The sequence below is a fragment of the Lampetra planeri genome, chromosome 23 (genome assembly GCF_965212315.1).
Source record: "Lampetra planeri chromosome 23, kcLamPlan1.2.h2, whole genome shotgun sequence".
Taxonomy (NCBI): Eukaryota; Metazoa; Chordata; class Hyperoartia; order Petromyzontiformes; family Petromyzontidae; genus Lampetra; species Lampetra planeri.
This window is the reverse complement of record NC_136129.1, coordinates 7,048,325-7,071,791: the sequence shown is the minus strand read 5'-3', so window position 1 is coordinate 7,071,791 and position 23,467 is coordinate 7,048,325. Positions and strand designations below refer to the sequence as shown.

General features: G+C 47.5%; 1 protein-coding gene across 1 annotated transcript in view; it reads right to left on the bottom strand.

Annotated features, from left to right (window-relative positions):
• The window catches only part of ADCY9 (adenylate cyclase 9), a 76,677-nt gene that overhangs the window by 23,827 nt on the left and 29,383 nt on the right, over window positions 1-23,467 (bottom strand). The window contains exons 3-6 of the mRNA XM_078605015.1: window positions 11,288-11,445; window positions 8,277-8,459; window positions 6,958-7,125; window positions 1,053-1,261 (exon numbers count right to left, since the gene is read on the bottom strand). Of these exons, the coding sequence (XP_078461141.1) occupies window positions 1,053-1,261; window positions 6,958-7,125; window positions 8,277-8,459; window positions 11,288-11,445 (718 nt within the window). The remainder of the gene's footprint in view (window positions 1-1,052; window positions 1,262-6,957; window positions 7,126-8,276; window positions 8,460-11,287; window positions 11,446-23,467) is intronic.

The window sequence follows — 23,467 nt, the reverse complement described above, 5'->3', positions numbered from 1 at the left end:
ACGGTGATTTTTTCTGCAATATTTTGCTGTCTTTTCTTGGATTTTCTGTTTGCACACTTTAAGATGTTTTCTTGTTCATGTTTTTGTTTGTTGCGGTTGCACCCGATTCAAGAGCCGAATGGCTCACAGGGCTCTACCTAATAAATGAACTTTGAACTTTGGTGGCGCACGCTCTGTAATCGAGCGCTGCGGAGGCAAAGATTGGCGGATCGCACAAACGACGTTGCCAAACTCCTTTCCCATGGGCGTTGAGGAAGTGCCATACGCTGGCTCTGTGTGGAACAGTGGTTCTCCCTCGCACGGATAGTTTTTCTCCGGGTGCTCCGGTTTCCTCCCATGCGTGAACACTAATTGATTGGCCGATAACACCTTAATATATAGACGACGGGAAGTGACTGCTCACGCGTGTTTTAAGTTGAGGTTATGATTGTTACAGAGGCTCCATTTATCGGCAGAATCTGTGGCTTACTATTTTGCTGGATGACTTTTTTATACTCTCATCGATTTTCTCACCAGTTTTATTCCAAGTGTGCCATCGGCATAAAAGTGCTGCTGAAGTAAGCTATTGATTGATTAGTTGGGGGTGAGAGCCTGGGCTGGTCTATCGAGTGTGATCAACACGTGAATGTATCATTCCCAGTGATTAGCAAGGTGTGCTCACTCCATCAGGACCGGTGACGTGAATACTCATGGGACCAAATTCTTCGGCCATTGTAATATAAACATTTATGGATTGTTAGCAATGTCGCCAGGAGACTGCAGTGGCTAAAGTCAATAACTATTGCAAGAAATAGCCATAAGCCTAGCCAGGCAGGCAAGAGACTAATCTCATGTGGAAAATAGTGGTGATGGTGAAGATAATGGTTGAGGTGGCGATAACAACAGTGGTGGTATAGATGGCGGTGACAGTTGATAGTGGCGGTGATAGAGATAGTGGTAGTGATAGTGGTATTGGCGGTGGTGATGGTGGCAGTGATCGAGACAGCCATGGCGGGTGATCGAGCCGTGGTGGTGGAAGCCACTGTTGTTGGCAGTGGTTGTGCGTGTCATACCGATCGCTCTTGATGACCTCCACGAAGTGAATGTCGCTCTGCCTCAGCAGGTGCTTGTAGCGCATGTTGATGGGCAGCAGGGGCGCGCGCTCCTTGCACATGCGCTCCTGCAGTGTTTCGACGAGCGACGTGCGGCTGTTTGCCAGTTTTCCCTCTTCCTTGACGGCCAGCAGCCCGTTGTGAACCTTGGGCGGACCCTTGCAGGGCGGCTGTGTGGCACACAGTGCAGCGCGGTAAGGCACGGCGTGCGATGGATCTACCGAGGTCGCAACGAAGAGGAATATGCCACAAGACAACCAATCTATGGGCCTTGTGGACCGATGTTTTCAAGGGCCACTTGTCAACAGTGTGTGGACTGACACACTTTGGGCTTGTGTAGGATGCACTGTTGGATGGGTGACGACTGTTGACAAAACAAGTGATGGAATGGCAGCCTCAGGAAAGAACACAACCGATAGAAATTTAACAGTGTGGTCCAGAGCGCAGCACAGGTTCGCAATGCCATAAATGCTCGTCACGTATGTTATGAAATGCTGTGTGTGATGCGACGTGTAAATAGTGTACTTTTTAGTTATCCAATTAAATATAATATTTGTGTATTTTAGTTTAAAATCAATAAATTACACAGGCTTAAAAGAAAACACACTTGAATTATTCATGGTTTTCAAAAGCCACTTGTCCATGCCAACATTTGCAAAAGTAAATTGATGTTAATATTAATTAATGTTTGAGTGCTGGTTTAATTATGGTTGTTTTTGCTCTAAGTCATATTTGATAGGTTTTTTTCCCTCCTCTGATTTATATTTGAGTCGGAAATGTACTTTATTTCGTTTGTTTTGCTTTTATCATTTTGGAGGACTCAGGTCAATCTTGCAAATGATACTCTCCTAGTCCCTTCAGTTCTTCCCTGGCTAAACAAAACAAACCTGGAAATTTGAACATAGATCAAATAGGAAAAAAAAATCAGGGGCATCGCATTTGTGAAAACAAGAGGAAGTGGACTTGTATGTCTGAATGTACGTATTTTGAACTTCTTTCGCACCATACGTAGCCAACCATGCTAATCGGTGGTGCGTGGGAAAGACAAAAAAACTAAACACAAGAATCAGTTTTAAAGACATTAGTTTTTAATCTATATTTAAAAAAGCGCAGTTCCAGTGGCGTCCTAATATCAGAAGGAAAAGCGTTCCAGACGGCAGCAGAAGCGCATCCGAAAGTGCGCGATGCAAGTGACCGTCTTTGTTCACTGGCCAGCCAAAAGCCGCTGCGAGGATGACTGGAGTTCGGGTGACGCATCACAGGAAGAGAGGATGGCTGACGAGCGAGACAAACGATGGAACGGCAGTCAAGAGAGCGAATAGTGGAGCAATAATATCAGGTTGTGTGTATCAATGATATATATTGTGGCATCACGCAATGGTGGGAGGTGGTATGAGCGTAGGGAGGCCTTCTTTCACCCAGCATTGGGTTTATGACAAGTAAAACAAGTATAACCCGTAAAAACAAAGTTTTTCACTATAAATCCTTTATATGCGTGGCATCGGGGCGGCTAGAGTCCTCTCGTCCTCTGGCTTGAGATGGCTGCCACCTATGGGTCAGATGATTGTGTGCCAGCATTAACCAATTGGTAAATAAATATTTTGAAAAAAATCCCTAAACAGTGTAAAATTTTGGAAAAAAATTTTCACGAAAATTCATTGTCACGCACAACGAGTCTGTGTGCAAAATGTCAGCTCGATTGGATCACGGGAAGTGGGTTAAAAAACGACCGAAAGATTTGCACGGTCCTAAGCAAGCAAGCGAACTTAATATAAAGGATTTTAAAAAATGCGTGATTTTCGTCACAGCCACACTTAATTTTGTGCCAGAGCCGGTGTTTCAACCCAGAGACCACAGCAGTTCTGGCTCGATGTCCTGATGGCACTGACAAAAGATCAGCTTCCTCATGTTCCCAAACCGCCTATGACCAAATTCACGCAGAATTCTGAAGCTAAACAGGTGGTGAACCTGGTGAGTGCTTTGAAGGGTCGCCACCATGCACAAACAGGTTGTAATGGGGTTGTGGGCTACGTGGTGGGCAGTTCAGCAGATTTTAATGCTCTACCATAATTCTATGCATCCACATCCACGTTCCCTGCCTTCACCAATCTGCACTGACCAGCGTGGTAAAGTATGGTTAAGTAACTGCCACGATCCACACAACGCGGGGAGGCCCTGATCCACTCGTGAATTGATAAAGGGGCCTGTTTCTTGTACAGGACAAGTACCCTCAGCAGTTACCTGTGAAGATGCCACAGCATTTGTACAACTATACATTCGTTGCCCAGTAGATGGCGCGCTTGGAACACTGTGTGTGTTGCAGTGTGCAATAGTGATCCAGTCACGATATGGTCACCACAATCTTGGTCCGTTGTGGTGCCCACACGAGCGATTTGGTGATTCGTTTGCAGTTCTCTTACGCGATGAGAACTGAGAATATAAGCCAGATGTTCTGTCCTCAGTCTTAGGACAATTTTGAGCATGTCTGCAGGCAGGTATATAAACAAAAAAGTTAAATTTTTATTTTAAATTTTAACAGGTAAGGTCCACTGAGCTCAAAAGCTCATTTTCAGAATAGACCTGGCCACAAATGATAGCTCACCGAAGTGGATCGTCAAGCAGACATTGAGAGCGGCAGGCAAAGACTCTAAATGCACGCAGACGCTAAATGTGGAGGGAAAACCCAAAGGACCCGGAGAAAAATCCACACAACCACTGGGAAAACATGCAAACAAACTCCAAATATGGAGGCATCAGGGTCGGGATCCAACCCAAGGCCCTCCCCTGTGTACGAGCCAAGGGAGATAACATCTCGCCACCGTGGCATCCATGACCAAATCACCCAGAATGCACCCGGTCGTCAAATGTCTTGACAGCAATGCAAAGTCAAGCCTGGATGAGTGCGTTAACAGGCATCCACCCTGCACAACACAGGTAGTCGGGGAACTGCGGGCCTACGTGGGCCTACGTAACACGATTGGCTACGTACGGTGCAAAAGAAGTTCAACATACATACGGTCAGTGTAGGGCAGATTCCTTTGTTGTACTGCAGTTCTATGCTCCCACATAAAGCTCTCCGAAATTACCAAGCCGCGATGGAAAGCGTGGTGAAAGTAGTGTCAAATAACAGCCATGACCTTGCACAGCATCGGGAGGTCCTGATCTAGCAGTGGAGTGACAAAAAGGGGGCTGTACATGTATATTCAGACAAATACATATGTCCTGTACAAACTAAATTCTCATTTGCATAAATGTATTTAGTTAGAGACTAGACAGAACATTGTACATCAAGACACAAAAACAAGACGATGATATTGAGAAATAAAATGTTTGAGTTCGAGGGAACAGATATCACAATGATCGTTATATCATGACATTTAATATCTTATTTAATTAAATGCTATCGCAGCAACCCTGCTGGATACATGTCTCCAAGATAAGATCTGATCCATATATGTTTTTGGGTTGGGCCACGTGGTGGTAGTTTTATACCAACATTCTTGCCATTAACTCTCTAACCACCTGAAAAGATATTCACGTTTCCAGAACTTTTATTGATATGAGGCCAAATGTACTGATCAAATTCTGATCAATAAATCACCTAACCTGTGGCTTCAGATTTTTATTGACTGAATTTAACATCAATATTCGATGACGTTTTGCTGTGAGCTCCATCAGGCAATGAGCCCGGGAGTCCATGTTTTACGTCAAGATAATTCTAAACCTGGCAACCCCTGATCAGTGCCTACCTTATTACAGACCAATTCAGACCTAATTAATCACCCCGTGCCCTTATAAATCTCAACGTTCCTCCTACAAAGCCCCATCACAAGGGAGAAACACGAACAAGTAGACAGTTTTTGTTTTGCTGGTATTGGACCTGAAAACTCAATTTCTCTGTACAAAAATAAGGGTAAACCGTATGGGTTGACAGGTTTGTAATACCTGTTTGTTTTAGGTTGCTTCTTTATTTAAACACGGGGCAGTGAGATACTGCATTTGTACAGAGTGACAGCAGCAGCACCTTCACTCTGAGCCACAAGTGCAGTGGTGTTTCTTGATGCTCGATGCGCTCCGCATGGTCCCATTAGCTTTCACGATAATCGGTGACCTTACAAGGAATCGGGGCCCAAATAAGGCAGACGCAGGCCGGTGAGGGAGTGGAGGCGAGACCGGGAGACATGGAATGCAAGAGGGACAGTGTAAGATGGCCAAGTCCAAGGGGAATGACCCAGGAATATACGAAGACCATTGGAGCGAAGCAGAGTGCGCAGGGGAAGAAGTTGCGGAGCATCTTCTTGGTTCTTTCGGTAAAGTCACGTAGAAGGGAAATAATAAAATAATAAAAATAAAACATAATAAAATAATTCTCACGACGTTTCGGCCACAACGCAAGCAGCCGTCCTCACCTAATTCTCACGACGTTTCGGCCACAACGCAAGCAGCCGTCCTCACTTCTACGTGACTTTACCGAAATAACCAAGAAGATGAATCCCTGCAGTCACGAAAGCTTTAAATCGAAAAGTTGCGGAGCCACAAACAGCAAGCACAGCGGTTTAACGAGAAGCAAAGGGGGGAAAAATACATACAAACATGTAAGAACGAACAGACAGCAATGGGAAGTGCAGGAAAGTCGACACCAAATTGAATGCTATTGAATATGCTGATAATTAAATCAGAATCAGAATATTTAATTCTACTGGAGGAATCCGATGAGCTATAAATCTCGTTTTCACAGATGTCCAGTAGGGCCGTGTAAGAACATTACAACAACAACAAACAAAAGAAAAACACGATAGCAGTGCAAAGTACAAGAAAGGTAAACAAATCACCCAAACAAAGAAAGAAATAACTTATTTTTAAGAAGCAACCGGTCCACAAATGATAGCTCAACAAAGTAGCCCATAATTTGGACATTTATAGCACTAAAATAATCTAAATAATCTCAACGCATGAATGTGAATGCAGCACAAAGTGGTGGAAATGTTGTCCGCTGCACATTGCCCATTTAAAATGTTTGAATATGCTTCAGCTAATGGACCTTCTTATAAGGTTGCTTGAAGTGTGACTGCCTCGAATATTACCTTTGTTTTTTTTCTAAACTCATGACAACAATGTATGTGGAAAATTTGTACATACTGTATATATGTGTGTGCATAACAATGTATATAGTATATGGACATGATAGTGTAGACATCATCAATCCATCCATCACTCATCAACCATAATCTTCATCCATTAAATTAATCATCACCCATCAAAATCTTTGTTGACTGGAATGTTAAAATTACATTCAGATGTGCCAATGCTTTATTTAACTTTGAAAAATTAGACATGCAATATCAGCCTCTGACCAAAACGCCATGAATGCTCCCAAATTCTCGGCATATCTCGGAAGCCAAGCAAGATTGAGGGATTGAGTTGGGATCGTGTTTGGACGAGTGACCACAATGCACGAACAAGTTGTCAGAAGAGAGCTTGCAGGGATAGCTAGCGGGCAGTGCAGCGCAGTGCAGCAAAGTCCATTATGATACTCTAACGTATGTAATCGCAGGTGTCAGAGGGAAGGACAACAAACTAAACACAAAAAACTGTTTTAAAGAATTTATTTTTGATCTACCTTTATACTCCCCACGACTGTTTCCCCCACTTTCACCAACCTGCACTGCCCAGCGTGGTGAAGTACGGTCAAATAACCCCCGGGATTCGCATTGCGTGGGAAGGCCCTCTTCCAGCAGTGCACGGACAAAAAGGATGTGCATGTGCACATTAAAGACCGAGGGAATTTAGACCAAAACGTTCGTTAGGCATATGTGCCGGGCACTTCATTTGTCACGAGAGAGACAAGGAGATGATGTGGGGCTACCTCCGGGCCCAGTGCTCGGTCCTTGCTGGCCGCGGAGTCCTGGCACCCATTGTGCCCCCCCACCGCTTTCTCCTTGATCGCAGCACCACCACAGCCGCCCCCGCCGCCACCTCCACCGCCGCCGCCGTCACCGCTGCTGCTTGAGAAGACACTGGGCGTACACGGCGCCTGTCGACATGACAGCATCAAATCAGAGGTGGCCGAGGTAGCCAGGTGGCTCTCAAGAGGATAATGCCGGGTCAGAGAACGGAGCCGGGCACGGCTGAAATGCTGATCCGGTAAGCCACCCGCGATTAAACAAGGATCTCAGGTTTGCAAGGTGAAGGTCCCAGTGCGGTCACCAATGTTATCATACAAAAACCCGTAATCTTAAATGCAGCTTTCGCTTAATTTGGCATATTTCCAGCTCTGAGGAGTTCAACATTTTCACTTATAATTACCATCTGGTGAATGCTTCTATAGCAGAGTACTTGTGAAAAGTGTCGTGCACCTGGTGTGGAAAAGAGGCAATTAAAAGGACCTCAGAAGTGGTCATCTTCAATTTCCCGAGGCTATCCTCTAGCATGGGGAGAAAAGACTGCTTTAATTGATAGATACATGGGAATGAGAAAATTGGTTGGGAAGCACATGGCATTGCGCCACGAGTTGGAATCCCTCTATCGCAATTTAGAGATCAAACCACGTTCCTAAGAGTTTCGACACCACTTTTTTTTTTACCACTGGGATGATTGGCCAATGTGTGGCGTGTGTGGAGAAATTTAAGTACAGTACCTGAAGTGAGCTCAGTGGACTAAAATTCGAAACGCAGCGTTTCCAGGTCAAAAATATATCCCCTCTAGTATGCAATAAGTGATGTCAAATAGCGCTGCCACAAAGGTTGCGGTGACGTTTGCGGTCCGTTTCAAAGTGGCCGAATGCGTTTGTGGCCATGGGCCGCATGAAATGAAGTCGCGGGCCGTTGTCCAGCCCAAGGAGCCGTGGTTTCCCCCCCATTTCTGCTCTGATGATGCTCGTTGCAATTATTGGCAAATCGTCTTACTCAAATTGTAAATGTTGTGGTTTTACTCTCCAACACACCGGCGTGCTCAACCAGTAACAAATTGCCACGTTCTGTTCACGTGACAAACCTTACTAATTGGCTGTGTCGGGTGGTGGTGGGTTTAACGACACATTAATAATTACGCGCTCTAACCCCCAAAAAAACACCATTTCGGAAAGTATTGGTCGTGAAAGCCTACTGCGCGTTAAATTGCTCTAAGTTAACCTACCAATGTGCACTCAGCTGTCAGCTGGGGAAGGGGGGAGGGGTCAGCACTCGCCTTGCTGCCGTGTGCGTTTGCGCCGTCAGAGTGCGGCCGGGGGGGTCGCGTGGCCGGCGCTGCCTCGGTCTGGGGGTCCTGGTCGGCTCCGGCGGCTGCTGCTGGTATTGTGGGGCCCACGGGGGCCCCGGCCGCCAGAGTCTGGCCGTCTTCCAGGAGGTGGCTTGAGGGCAGGGAGCCGCCCTAGAGGGAGAACGGACGACACCCGTGCTTCTTAAAAAATGCGTCTTGTTAAACATTGAAAGGTGGTGGAAACTCTCCATTCTTATGACAGTGCAGAGGTCGCAAATGGGTTTTGATTCCTTACCCGTACCCGGCCGCACCAGGGTCGCAAACGGGTACCCGTACCCGGCCGTACCCGTACCCTATCCGTACCCGGCCGGGTACGGGTAGGGTACAGGTATCGGGTACCTGATTGCGACCTCTGGGATGAAGCCATGTTGCAGGCGCGGGTGAGTTGATTCTAGAAACTTGAATTGTGAGAAGAGACAAGACGTTGGGAAATGAGTGACAAACGATTACTCACCAGTGACTCACGGCCTACCCGTACCCGTACCCGGCCGCACCACGGTCGCAAACGGGTACCCATACCCGGCCGGGTACGGGTAGCCGGGTATCGGGTAGGGTACGGGTATCGGGTACCCGGTTGCGACCTCTGTGACAGTGACCAGTCTTTCATTGGCTCTCCGTCAAGTAGTGTTCATATTCTACCAAAGGGATCACAGGCTAAGTTTATCCGGCCAGGATTGTAACTTTTAATCTCACAATCATGCACACGCGTATTTATCCCATTTGCCAATTATTTAGTACTGTGAACAGGGCCGCTGTTTGATTTCTTCAACGTGAAACCCAAAAATGTAATAACTCTAATTATGTACGTGCCTTGGCACGTACATAATCAGTCAAGTCAGCCATTACAAGACTCTCATGACATCACTGGTTTAATATTTATCTGCTTTGGGTGTTCACCTTGTGTCACATGGATGGCATTTGCTAATAAACTAACTAAACATCGCCGTGTTTTGGCTACAATACATTATAATGTCATTGCAGTGGCATCACTACAGTGTTGTGATGGAATACATGAAGCCTGTGATTATTAAGTCTTTATTTCTCATTCAACTTCATTCACGGAACCTGGGGTATGTTTCTACAAAACGTTATTGTATTTTTGGTTGCAATATTTTTAATAATAATGGTATTTATCCAGTAAGAGCTCACCAAAAGTCTTAAGACTCATTTTCAGTAGGACCCTGCATGGGGATATTTTTTGTCAATTCCACTAAAGAGTGTTTTGGCTTCATATGGGAGGAATCCAGAGTACCTGGAGAAAACTCACGCATACGAGCGGTTAACATCCACATCTCTGAATATATGGATGGACGAAATAATCCATTGTACTGTGATGCTCCGGCCACCTTTCAACCCAAGGCTACAACACCTGCTATTGCCACGTGGCCTCCTAAGCTAGGCTCAAACCTGCCTAGCTTCCCAAATCTGCCGAGATCGAGCGCACTCAAGAGTGACCTGGTGTGGGTATTATGTGTGCTGCGTTTCCGTGTCCATGTGTGTGGTTTGAGTGTGGTGTGCATTTGGTGTGAACGTGCCGTGTGGTATGCGTGTTGTGCCATTGCGGTGTGTATTTGTGCGTGCCGTACGCTGCGCGCAATGCGACCTGCGTGCCGTTGTTACTTGGTGTGTATGTGTGCATGGTATCCGTGTATAGTGCACCTAGCCTGGCACAGGTGCCGTGGTGATGTCACCGCCACTCGGTGGCAAATTGCGGCTGTTGTGTATATGTATAGCGTGTGGTACAAGTCTAATCGTGTCATCATCACCTGCGATGTGTGGTGCATGTTTGTGTGTCTTTATGGTATCCGTGTTTTTGTAAGGAGCAGTGATGCAGCGGTTTGCGCATTTGCACTAAGAACCCAGCGACCCTAAGTTCAAATCCCGCTCGTGACAAAAACCAGGAGCGATTATTTGACTCAGTCTTAAATAAGTATCTGGTGCAGTCTGTAAACATCAGTCCTGAGGAGACAAAGGCGGCCAGGCATGGTGCTGGCCACCCAGCCTCTCGTCTACAGTAACCGGCATAAATAGATAATCGCTCACAGCACTTGCTCCAACAGTTTGTGAAAGGCTCTATGGGGGATCTTTGATATTTTATCTCTGGAGGGTATCCGTGTTTTTGTAGTGTGAAGTAAACTTCAAGCTAAACTATTTTTATTTGACCAGCTAAGGCCCACTGAGCTATATAGCTCTTTTTCAGAGGCGACCTGGCCACAAATGATAGCTCAGGCGTCAGGGTCGAGATCGAACCCACGACCTCCTGCATACCAGGCGAGGCAGATAACATCTCGCCACTGGGGCGCAATGTACTCTTGCAAACACAAAGATCCCCGTGTAGCCATAACAAACTGTTGGAGCAAGTGCTGCTAGCGAAAAGCACCTCTGAAGGTCAGAACGTCACAGGAAGGGGTGGGTGGCCAGCACCACGCCCGGCCGTCTTTGTCTCCCGAGCGGCAATGTCTACACACCGCACCAGCTACTCATTTGAGGCGGAGTTGACCTAGGGGAGGCCCAGGATCAGTTCAGATAATCGTCACTGGTAGTGGCCGTGAGTGGGAATTGAACCCAGGTCGCCGCATTCGTAGTACAGCACGCTAATCGCTACACTACCACTCACCAAAGACAAAGATCCCCCGTATAGCCTTAACAGACTGTTGGGCAGGTGCTGTTAGCGAGCACCTCCGAAGGCCGGCACGGCACACGAGGGGGCGAGTGGCCAAGACCACGCCCGACCGCCTTTGTCTCCCTAGCGGTGATGTTTACAAAACCACACCAGGTACTCATTTGAGGCCCAGGACCGGTTCAGATACTTGTTACTGGTGTTAGCCGTGAGCAGGAATCCAACTCGGGTCGCCAGGTTCGAATCGCAGCGTGCGAACCGCTACACTACCACTCACCATACCCTGACACACAGACACACACGCGCGTGCCGTCATCACCTGGTGTGCATGCAGGGCAAGCGGCTCGTCTCCCCAGGGTGGGCTCCACGGGTAGAGCAGACAGCCCTGGCTGGAGGACAGCACCGGCTGGGAGCCCTCGCGCCAGCTGGGACGCGCGTCCTCATCCCGGTAGCCAGAGATGAGGAAAGTCTTCATCCCTGCACGCGCATGCGCGCACACAGGCATCGTCTAGTTGGCTAACGTACTCAGTTTGTACATGTTGTGGCTTGGCTCTCCAACACACCGGTGTGCTGTACTAGTGACGAATTGGCATGTTCTGTTTACGTGACAACCCTTACTAGTTGGCTGTGTCGGGTGGTGGCGGGTTTTAACGACATTCATATATTTACGTGATCTAACCCAAAAACCTCGATTATGAAGACATCGTCTAGTTGGCTAACAAGCGAATACTGTGCGTGCCGGGCGGTGGTGGCTATGCACGTGGCCTGTGATCGAGCCAGCATTGTGGAGGCAGCGAGCGTTAGTGGAGGTACACAAATGTTGTAAAACTCCCTTCCTGTTAGCATTCAGGTGCCATACCCTGGCTTGCCAGGAGAATATGGTAAAAAGAAAACGTGGGCTTTATCTAATCTATCTGTATGGGATAGAGGATTGCCCCCTCGCACGTGTGAGTTTTCTCTGGGTGGTCCGGTTTCCTCCCGCATGTAAACACTTATTAGAATGGCCATGGTAATATATAGAGGACTGCAGAGCTTAACAAATTGTTCGTGTCGGTTCACCGCGTGGCTGCTGCCTGCTTATCTGTGGTTCTTTGCACTTGGGCTGGAACAATGCTACGAATTCCAATAACTCTGTGAGCAAGTCAAGTGGTTGCCCGATTGATACACTTGCCCCCACCAGAGGAATGTCGAATATCCGCCACTGGCTCAGGGCTGTAAACAGGAGATGAACACCTCCTCAACGTAGGCGGAAAATCACTTTGGTTCTGTACCAATTCACCACTCCACCTTCCACATTGGGGGATCAGGATTCAATTGGAGAATCAATTAATGTTTTGTCCATTATTAACGCCACTCAACTAAGGAATTGCCGGTGCCACTGGTGGGCAGATGAAGTTTCCCCACCCAATGTGTCACTTAAAACCGCTTGGGTCGGAAAGGTATAACTGTTTGCGGCCCATGTGGGTACATTTTGCATCGTGCTTTAAATCGACTGGCTTGTGAACACATATGTGAGTTAATGATTGTCCGGGTGTGTTTCCATTCGGTGTCCATTATGTAACCATGTGAGAATCTTTGAGGCTTATATTTTGCCAGGAATACCTGATGCTCGTTTGTTCTGTATCGTCTGTGCAGTGATCACCTCCATTCATCATCATTATCATCAACAGCTATGCTTCATGCACTGCGAGCTGAAGGCAGTGCATGGCATTGTCGTGCACTGCAGCGCCTCTAGTGGCTGTAGGGTCCACATTAATTACCTACTATAATCACCCAGAAATGTCTGTCCGTCCCGCATGTGACGTCACTGCACATGAGGCCCACCCCCCTCATTAATATTCATGAGTGGGTGGATTTTTACACGAACGTAGAGGAAGGTCGAGCTGAATTAAATAATGTATTACGCAAAGTCGCTTCTAATATGACGTTTCTTTACAGAAAGTGACGGTAAAAACTAAATCTACGCAGCACAGTGCTACATCCGTGCGTGACGTCACTGCAAAAGAGCCCCCCCCCTTCATTAATATTCATGCCCGCATGGAAATTTACAGTAACGCACAAGAAGGTCGCGCACTCCACATGCCGCACCCCTCCCCAATAACCATTAGCAGGTGACGTCACTCCACATGGGGCAACCCCCCCCTCATTAATAATCATGAGCTGAACAATTTTTCTTTTGAATGTTTCAGATTTACTGCAATATACACACATCCTTGGACGGGAAATAAGCTAGTTGCATAGAACGTATAACAATCCAAAATAATACATTGCTAAATGCAAGATTGAATGCATTCGTGCATGCATGCATTGTGACGGTAAGAATCAATTTCAATTGACGTGGACCGATGCATTGTTACACTATGAATACACAGGTTCGTGGACGGATATTCAAGCCAGGCAGAGCTCTGTTTATGCCTCCTTCCACTAACTCCGCCAAGACGAAGCGATCTGCCAGGCTTAAATATCCCTCCACCAACAAGTGAATGCCACCAATACTGTACCTCGACTCACTCACACACCCCATGCTTTTTCATCGACCAATTTATACACGTACCCATTTAGCCACGTAAAGCACGCAAGGAGCACTGCTCTCGTCAACACATCCGCCTACCTGCCGACCTTCCTGCCACTGCATTCACTCATCACACACACCTAACTATTCAAACAAACAAACCATTCATACACCCGCGTTAACGTGCACAAAGGCAAGACCCAGGAGATGGGCCGCCACACACACACACAGTTAGACCGGTAACAGGGCGGCACCACCGCTATTTAAAATAAGACCACACAAAGAAGCCTACACAGCATGCGCCAGGACAAGGACACTCAGTTACAGTAACAGGACACTGCCTGCAATTCCAGGCTGTACGAGCTCATTGCAAGCTATTGGAAGGACATTTTGTCTTGTTTCGGCAATAACATGCGGAGAAATGGCTTGTTTACCAAAGTCATCGCACGGCTGACTCTGTAAACTAAACACGCCATTAGTTAGGTGCTTTTACAGCGGCGAGGTCGCTGTACCAGCAAGAGACAGCACAGCGTCCAACGAGAGCCATGTGCTTGAAACGCTGTATGTCTAGAGCCTCACAAAAGTTGCGAGAAAGCGGTCAGATAATATAATTGGAGGAGGCATTGTGTTTGTCCAAGTCAGCAACAGTTAAAAAATATATCTGCAATAATCTCACACATATGGATATATATGGAAAGACGCGGGGATATGGGGGGGGGGGCTGCTAGCTGGCATAATTTGTTCGTGGGATGCAAAAAGAACCACAGCAAATGTAGAATCTGCATCCCGCGTGGAGGGCGCATGCCGCCCAGTGTTCCCAAGGCTTCTGCAAGCCAAGAGAGGTCACATCTGTAACGCTTGCCAAATGTTTTTGAATTATTCAGCCTTATTAGTACCTGTGACCATAAAAGGAGGCCACCGTCCAAGAGAGTCACGCTCGTGATGTGGATTTTTTTTTCTTCGTAAAACCTTATTTAGAATCACTCTCATTTATTCTTTATTTTCTTTGACGTATTTTCGTTAGGGCGGCCGGGGCATGCGAGATCTGTGTAGTCGCACGCGCGCGTCACGGGCGGTGGGGAATTTACGGGGGGTGAGATTGCTGCTGGGTGCGTCACCTGCACTTGCTCATCAACAACTGCGCTGCACTGCTGTCTTCTGCCGTTTAACACGTAGTTCTTTCACGACCAATATTATATCCATAATAAAGGGGGTCTTTTTTTTAGGTTAGAGCGCGTAAATATAAATGTGTCGTGAACCCACCACCAGCCGACACAGCCAATTTGTAAGGTTTGTCAAGTATACAAAACGTGCTAATTTAGTTATTACTTCAGCACACTGGTGTGTTGGAGAGGAAACCCGCAACATTTACGATTTGAACGCGACGTTTCACCGGCGATTACAACCACCTTTGTCAAACAGATTATTTTGCAAATCGCCTGATGAAGCTGGTTGTAATCACCAGCAAAACGTCGCGCTCAAACTGTCTCTTCTCCTATGCAAATGTTCCACTGGTGCAAGCCAATGCCAATGGGGAAGGAATACCTAGATAATGTTGGCTAAACTATTAGACCGCTCCCCCTACCCCCCTCAGGCCATTCTCCAGAAGAGTTTTTTTGGGGGGGTTTTGTTTTGTTAACGTGACAAACTTCACTTATTGGCTGTGTGAGGTGGTGGCGGGTTTAACGATACATTTATATTCGTGCGATCTAACACAAAAAACTTTTCTCATGGACATTGGCCGCGAAAGCCTAGGTGTCAAACTGACAACGCATTCTATCCGCACAACACACATGATATACTGAGAACCCACGTCCTTTATCACGGCGATGACAACTTTAGGTGGTGTTGCAGAGCAGATTAACATGCAGTGGGGTTTCCTGATGCCTGGGTAAGACCGACACTAATGCTGTGTGCTCTGCTCCAACTAGGAATGATGGAAACATCCGATGTGAAGCCGGTGCGAAAGACCCTATGACATGATTCACAAGAGCAGGCCCATTTGTATGCTGGTGTCATACACCCACATGGCATTTTTGAATATAAACCAGCTTAACTATTTTATTATAAGTTACTAAACATTCAGGTATCCCTGACAAAATATAAGCCTCAAAGAGTTCTCACATGGTTATATAATGGACACCGAATGGAAACACATTCGGACAATCATTAACAAACATCTGTGTTTACAGGCCAGTCGATTCAAGCACGATGCAAAATGCACGATGCAAAATGCACCCGCACGGGCTGCAAACAGTTATTGCTTTCCGAGCAAAGGGGGTTTTAAGTGACACATTGGGTGGGGAAACTTCATCTGCTGAGGCCTCCATCAGTCCACCAGTGGCACCAGCAATACCATAGTAGAGTGTACGGACGTGTCCGCTCGTGGTGGTGGTGGGGTAAAGTGTGTGAAGGCCCTCCCCACCCACGCCGGTTGCGAGCAAGCCCTTTGCGTGAGCAGGGTTGACCCCTGGCTGTAACCCTCACCGAGCATAAGGGCTGCAGGGAAATATGAAGGGCATCTGTCCCCCGGGGGATGATTAAGTGGGCGCCGACTCCTCGCCAGCGGGTGGCGGTCTCCGGCGAGCTCACTAGCTGGCCACTTAGACGTCGGGTGAGACATTTTTGTAAAAGGAGGCAATTGAACCCGGGTCACCGGCCTGTGTGTAATGGAAATCACGCGACGCATACAAGTACACCCGCATTCATGTACATGTACTCATAGTAGCATCATCATTAGCCACTGCTGGATGAAACCATCCCCATACCGTGTTGGTCACAGGGGTTGTTTGACTATTCTTCAGAATGCTGGTCAGTACGAATCGATAAAGGAGGTCCAGGATTGGTTTAGACATAGCTCTCCAGTGATTTGAGGCAAAGCCGGATATCGGCACTAATCGCTACATCACCACTATTCCCTTGTGGAGTAAATGGAGTCAAATGTAAAATATTTAATTGGAATTGAACCCCTTGTGGGTCGACCAATTGTCCACTTAGCGAGCAATGAATTGTCTGCAATTAAGCGTTCACCTGCAGACAGTTTGCGAGCGCCTCTTTTAGTCTCGTATTTGTAGAAATGTTTTGTAAGGCATTACGTTGTGAACGTACACGTGATTTGTTGTGCAATTTCTTTTTCCTTAAATTTACGGCAAGATATTTACGTATCTTTTTCCTGAATTACAACAACAACGAGGAGCCTTGGTCCTCGCCTGCAGATTTAATAATATTGCCACCTCAAAATTGGCCTCTCACGTTAATATGACAAACGACACAACGCCACGACATGCTATTTATACGGCATTCAAAACGGAGGGGCCTAATAATATCTCCTTGCCGACAGCATAACAAAAACAAACACATTCCTGCGGAGGGAGCTGGTAGGAACGTTGGGTTGCTCGGTCAATGACCAGGGTCAACGGCGGCGTGGTGTATTCCGCAAATATGCCCGACTGAGGGCGGGCACAAGCTGGCGTGAGTAGGTTAAACTTTGAGTTTTATAAGGGCACCACGGGGTGACCAGCCCCTCCCCACCCAGCCCCACCCCCCACCCTCCCCTCTCCAGCCAGCCCCACCCCTCCCATTTTTGGATGCACGACGGACGGACACAATAATCCCCTGTGGGCTGGTGTAACCAGGTGGTTCCTACCAGTAAAACACGGGGTTTATAGCGCCCGTGGAAACTGAGCAAACACAATTAATGGCGGAAGAGAACCAGGCTTAACCCAATCCTGTGCCACCGTGTTCCCACACTCGCACACAATGTGGTACCCATGCCACGTGGAGCCATTCCTGGGCTCCCTGAGAACACGAGCTTCACTTTCAAAAAGTAAAAACCAAAAAAACAGGAAGCCCCATTGCAACAGCAGGCACCTCAAACGTAATTTCGGAAGTGTGGGTAAGAACCGCAGATGGGCAGGGTGTAAGGGAGAGGTGTGGAGTGTGCGGCATGCGTGTGTGTGTGTGCGCACGCTACTTGCGTGAACAAAGCTACAGGCCCACTCAAAATCGTGTGCGTGCCTCAGTCTGAGGTACCTGCCTTCTCCTCTGCTGCACTTGTTGTCTAAAACAATCTTCTCCTTGGCTGCATGTACGGCTGGCTGTCTCACTGTTTAAATCCAAGCTAAAAAAATATATTCTTACCCACTGCATGCGATCGTTTACATTACACATCCCTGCTTGCAAAAAATACATTTGCACCACCAACCATTCACACAGGGCGCCGTCTTCCCCCTGTTCTCAGCACACTGGGTTTCTTCGCGACGAGGTTCAAAGATAATCAAGCTCCAGAGCCAGCGAGGGGCGAGAGGTGCGGACCTTGAGTGACACCTTCAACAGGCGGCCGCGCTGGTCAACACGCGCGAGCGATTAATAAATCACAATGCAACAGCAACACCCCATGAATTTTGCATGTGGAACGTGGAGGGTCCACCGATTCTCCGAGCCCAAGGACAAGATGTGGTTAGCAGCAGTAGTAGTAGTAAGCAGCACCACCGGATTTAAAAGTGGTTGCTCATTTTCCTCGCCCAAACAATGTTTGTTGTTTGTAACATATGCATGTACGTTGAACTTCTTTCGCACCATACGTAGCTAACCGTGCTAATCGGAGGTGCTGAAGAAGGATAACAAACTAAACACAAAATCTGTTTTAAAGAATTTAGTTTTCTAACTCTGATCTGCCCCGACTAGACATCTGCGAAAAATTACTTTATAAATTATGAGATTCCTCCAGTATCAATCAATATTCTGATTATAGATTAAAAAGTGGTTGCTCATTTGCCTAGCACAAGGTAGATCTCATCCGAATCCACAGTCACACAAATGAAGAGAAGATCAGGAGTAAAAAATGGCCTACACTCTATAAATGATATCACGGAGCCTTAATAATGCCTACTTATGAGAGTGGCGCATGACTGCTTGTGACCCAGTATACAAGAGGCAAGGGTTAGTGTATCACTCAGATATGTGAAACTCTAAAACCCAGTGGGGCTTGCAAGGCATCCAGGAAAAGCCAATAGATCAAGTGTATTTGTGAACCCATCTGTGTGGCCCTCTTGAGCATTACGAAGTCATGCGCTTGAGTTTTCTCTGGGTACCCTTGTTTCCTTCCAGATGCAAAAACGCTCCCGGCCAAACATCCCAATTGCAGAACCCGTCCCGAGTCTTGTGACTCGGTGAGACTTTCCTGGACGATTAAATTCAATGAATCTTCTTGTTATTACAATCATCTTTACTTTCCAGCAGAGTGCAAATGTTTAGTGGGCCCTGGATTTGAAAAGGCGAAGCAGGCAGGATTTGCACTGTCGAACACTCACAATGTGCCGTCAGGTTTCCCAGCCGACCAGGCAGCTGTGGCCGTGGCGGGTGTGCAGCGAGACGTGGACAAATAAACAACAGACGCCGCGACACCCAAAATAGGCGAGCGGCACATGGCGTGTTTGTGTGAACGTGCACGCTGGGGCTATTCTCACAATTCCCGGACCGTGGCACGGACAACGTGGACCCCTGAACCCTTACCACTCCCTGTTCTCTCCCCAGAGAGCTGGGCGTGGAGGGGAGAAGGGTACACACGCACGCACGTGTTCGCTCGTGCACACACACCGACAGTCGCACGCCCTCACGCACATGCAGGTGCAATTGCACTCGTATACAACCAAAAAAGACAAAGACCAAGATCCCCCACATAAGCCTTAACAGACTGTTGAGGCAAGTGCTTTTAGCAAGCACCTATGAAGGCCGGCAAGGTACACGAAGGGGTGGGTGGCCAGAACCACGCCCGACCACCTATGTCTCCTCAGTAGCGATGTTTTTACACACCACACCAGGTACTCATTTGAGGCTGAGTCGACCTAGTGGAGGCCCAGGACAGGTTCAGGTAATTGCCACTGGTGTTGGCCATGAGCGGGAATCGAACTCGGGTGCTGGGTTCATAGCGCAGCGCTAAATGCTACACTACCGCTCCCCACTTATATACAACACCATAACACACATACAGACACGTTCGCAGAGGAAAGGATGCACACGCAAGGGAATTAGCATGCATCTATGACCGAGTATGTGCATATGCACATGCACGTGAACATGTGCATGGACACATGCTCAGTAGCCCAGCCAATGGGCTACTGAGTATGCATCCCAGCTGCAACATCCCCAAAATAATTTACTAACACTCCACAAGTGCAACATGAGCTCTGTGCTGGGTGGCGAGGGCTGGACAAAGGGGCACGTGGAGATGGAAGGAGTTGGGATGCAGTGAGTCCTGGGCCGTTTCCCCTCTCTCGAGGGCAGTGGGTTAGGGTGGTGTATTTATGCGTGCATGTGTATATGTGTGTATGTGTGCATAGTGGGGAGCGATAGTGTAGCGGTTAGCGCGCTGCGCTATGAACCCGGCGACACGAGTTCGATTCCCGCTCACGGCCAACACCAGTGACGATTATCTGAACCGGTCCCGGGCTTCCCCTAGGTCGACTCAGCCTTAAATGAGTACCTGGTGAGGTGGGTAAACATTGTCACTAGGGAGACAAAGGCGATCGGGCGTGGTGCTGGCCACCCACCCCCTCAGCACTTGCCCCTACAATCTGTTCAGGCTATATGGGGGATCTTTGATGTGTGCATGTGTGCATGTGTGCATGTGTGTAGAGTGCAGTAGCACCGTGGTTCATGGACTACGAACCCAGCGACACAGCGACCTGTGTTCAATTCCCAGCCACGGCTGACAATAATGGTAGGTGGTGTCTGATCCGGCAAGGCTTCGGTGGTACGGCCATGTGATGCGAAGTGAAGAGTCATCGGTGGCCAAGACTGCCATGCGTATTGAGCCAGAGGGCCGCCGTCCACGCGGACGTCCGAAGAAGCGATGGATGGATCGAATAAAGGAAGACGTGAAGACGGTCAACGCATCCCCCGAAGATGCCCTGGACCAAGCCAAATGGAGAAGACAATGCCGAAAAGCGGACCCTGCGCCACAGCGGGAACAACGCTAGGAAGAAGAAGGTGTCTGATCCGGTCCTGGGCCGCAGCCTTTACCAACCCACACTGACCGGCATGGTCAAGTATAGTTAACACCACCCTCATTTCCAATATGGTGTGGGGATGCCTTCATTATTTTGAAGCTAGGGCCATGGCCAACACCAGTAGTGAATATCTGAACAAGTTCTGAACCCCCCCCCCCCCCGCTTGGGCTGACTCAACCTGAAAAGAGTATCTTGGTATGTTGGGTAAATACCAGCACTGGGGGGTAACAAATGTGAAGGCTACTCCACCTCAACGTGCACCATGAAGGCCTTAATTTAATGTTCGCTAACAGCACTTTCCCTGGTGGTTTGACTTAGCTATACGGGAGTCTTTGTCTGTTTTGGGTGTGTGCGTGCACTTGTTTAAAGTGCCGCCCTTGATGAGTCGGCCCTGTGGCGTGCTCGCCCGTGCCTGTTCAGGGCAGGAGGATATGGGGGGGGGGGTTCTAATAGCCCCATCCGTCAAGGCGACGTACGCTAACCCCCAAGACTTTCATATACGCACTCACCGTCAAGGCAAGTGCAGCTTCCACTGTGCTTTTTTGCTTGCCTGGACTTTCGGGATGAGTTTTGGATTTTTGGGGGGGGATTTCGCATTTTTGGAAGGAAAACTTTTTAGGAGAATTTTTTGGGATAATTTACATTACTTAATCGTCGCCCCTAAAACGCATCCACACAAACAATGCCAGATGCGGATACCTGATGCACAAATGCAAAATTAAAAACTCTCCAGCGTGCGACTGTGCTCATCCAGAACAGACCATACAACAAATAACGAAGCAATGCCCGACCCATAAACACGAAGGAGACATCACAGCGATACACTACTCTGCTGCTCCTAACGCGGTGTTCTGGCTTGACCACCTGAATGTGAAATTGCAGTTGAAGCTCTGTATCTACATAAGACATACGAAATAAGAACATTTTATAATTTAACGTGTGCCTCGTGTTGATAAAAGTGGTACCACTTGATGCCAGGTGATGCCACTTCTGGTGGGGAAAACAAGGAAGTGACATCATTTGCGAGATCTTACTTCCTGCGACATCATATTTACGGATCAATCACAAGTAATGATTTTGCTTTAACGCATCTTAAATTTCATATCAAGGCCCAATGTTTGGAGTGTTCAGATTAATCTGAAAATCTGTATCAATCGTTTGCGATGTTAGCCGTGGCCAGGAATTGAACTCAGGACACCAGGTTCATAGCTCAGTGCGTGAACCACTATGCCACGATGCCACTGGCTAGCTTTGATTGTTATCGAGCACCCATTAAGATGTTAAACATCTTCTTGGTTCTTTCGGTATTATAAAACATAATAAAATAATACAATTCTCACGACGTTTCGGCCACAACCCGAGCAGCCGTCCTCAGGTGAAGAACAGGTCTGTCGGAAAAACGCTGGCCGAAACGTCGTGAGAATTGTATTATTTTATTATGTTTTATTTGTATTATTTTATTATCTCCATTCTACGTGACTTTACCGAAAGAACCAAGAAGATGAATCCCTGCAGTCACGAAAGAAGCTTTAAATCGAAATGTTAAACATCAGCACCGTGCCTGATGACCTCCGTCTCTCAAACACTTGTCCCCTCAGGTCACTCCCTTGAGTTCCAAAAAGGTTCAACAAAATTAACTTGATTCTTGAACTTATAGATGCTCTGCCAAAACGGATAACTATATCATTGTAGGCCGGCCTAGTCAAACTAAAGGGTGCCCGGAGCCAATACAGACTACCCACGTTGTGCATGGCTGGCAATGGAACGGAGTGGCGGCAGCATGCAGAGATCATCAGGGTGCCGCTCCCAGCAACAATACACAAAGACAAAGATCCTCAGTATAGCCTTACCATACTGTTGTGGCAAGTGTTATTATTCACGTCTTTGTCTCCCCAGCGGCAATGTTTACACACCACACCAGGTACTAATTTGAGGCTGAGTTGACCTAAGGGAGAGAGACCCAGGACTGGTTCAGATAATCGTCACTGGTGTTGGTGGCCGTGAGTGTGAATCGAACTCGGGCCGCTGGGTTTGTAGCACAGGGCGCTAACCAGCTGCGCCACCACTCCCCACAACTCACGCGCGCACACACGGGCACACAAAGATACCCCGTGTCGGCTTAACAGACTGGAGGAAAACGCCTACACACACACATGCACGCACACACGCATGCATGCGCAAAAACCCCACCCCAATTCTTCAACCTCCTTGAATTCTCTTCCTTCTCTCACATGACCCAGCCGCCCACTCACCACACACCACAGTGGGCCACAACAGCCTCTCCTCCTTCTGTTACAGCCCAGACATAATACCCACTTGCCGCTAAGTTAATTCAGCACAAGAGCCATATTAATTGCTGGCTTTACAGCACATTATGGATTGAAGCCCTGTGGCCCTGCATTGTTGTATTGATGGGTGGAAATTGTACAATTGCAAGGGTGTAATTTATATATGGTGCAGGGATCAAAGTAGTGTGTTAACGTTAAAATGAACTCCGCAATTTTAACAGTCGATAACTTTTAAATTACCCATCGCTTAGTTCCCACCTCTTTGACAAAAATAATTGCCCAAATTAACCGATTACATAACCAAGATATTTTGTGTGTCATGAATGATGCACCGTGACTGTGGAATTATCTGCCAGTACATAAAGTGCCAATTAAGTGTATCAAATATTACTCAATAATTATAATTAGATAGTAGTCTGAAGCTAGGTCAATGAAGCAAAACAAACACTTGTGCATGTCCATCTCGGCGCAAGCAACACGCGTTGTATGGAGCAGCTTTGAGGGTTTCTCAAGATGTTTGCTAAATTCTCACAATCGCCGAGGAACCATAAACGAGTCGGAAGGCAGCAACAATTGCGCAAGTTCTGCAGTCCTCTAGATGTGAATATGTTTTTAGCACATTAATGAGTGTTTGCACGTGCTTCTGTTTTGTTCTGTTGAAGACCACCCCAGACTGTCAGTTCATAAAA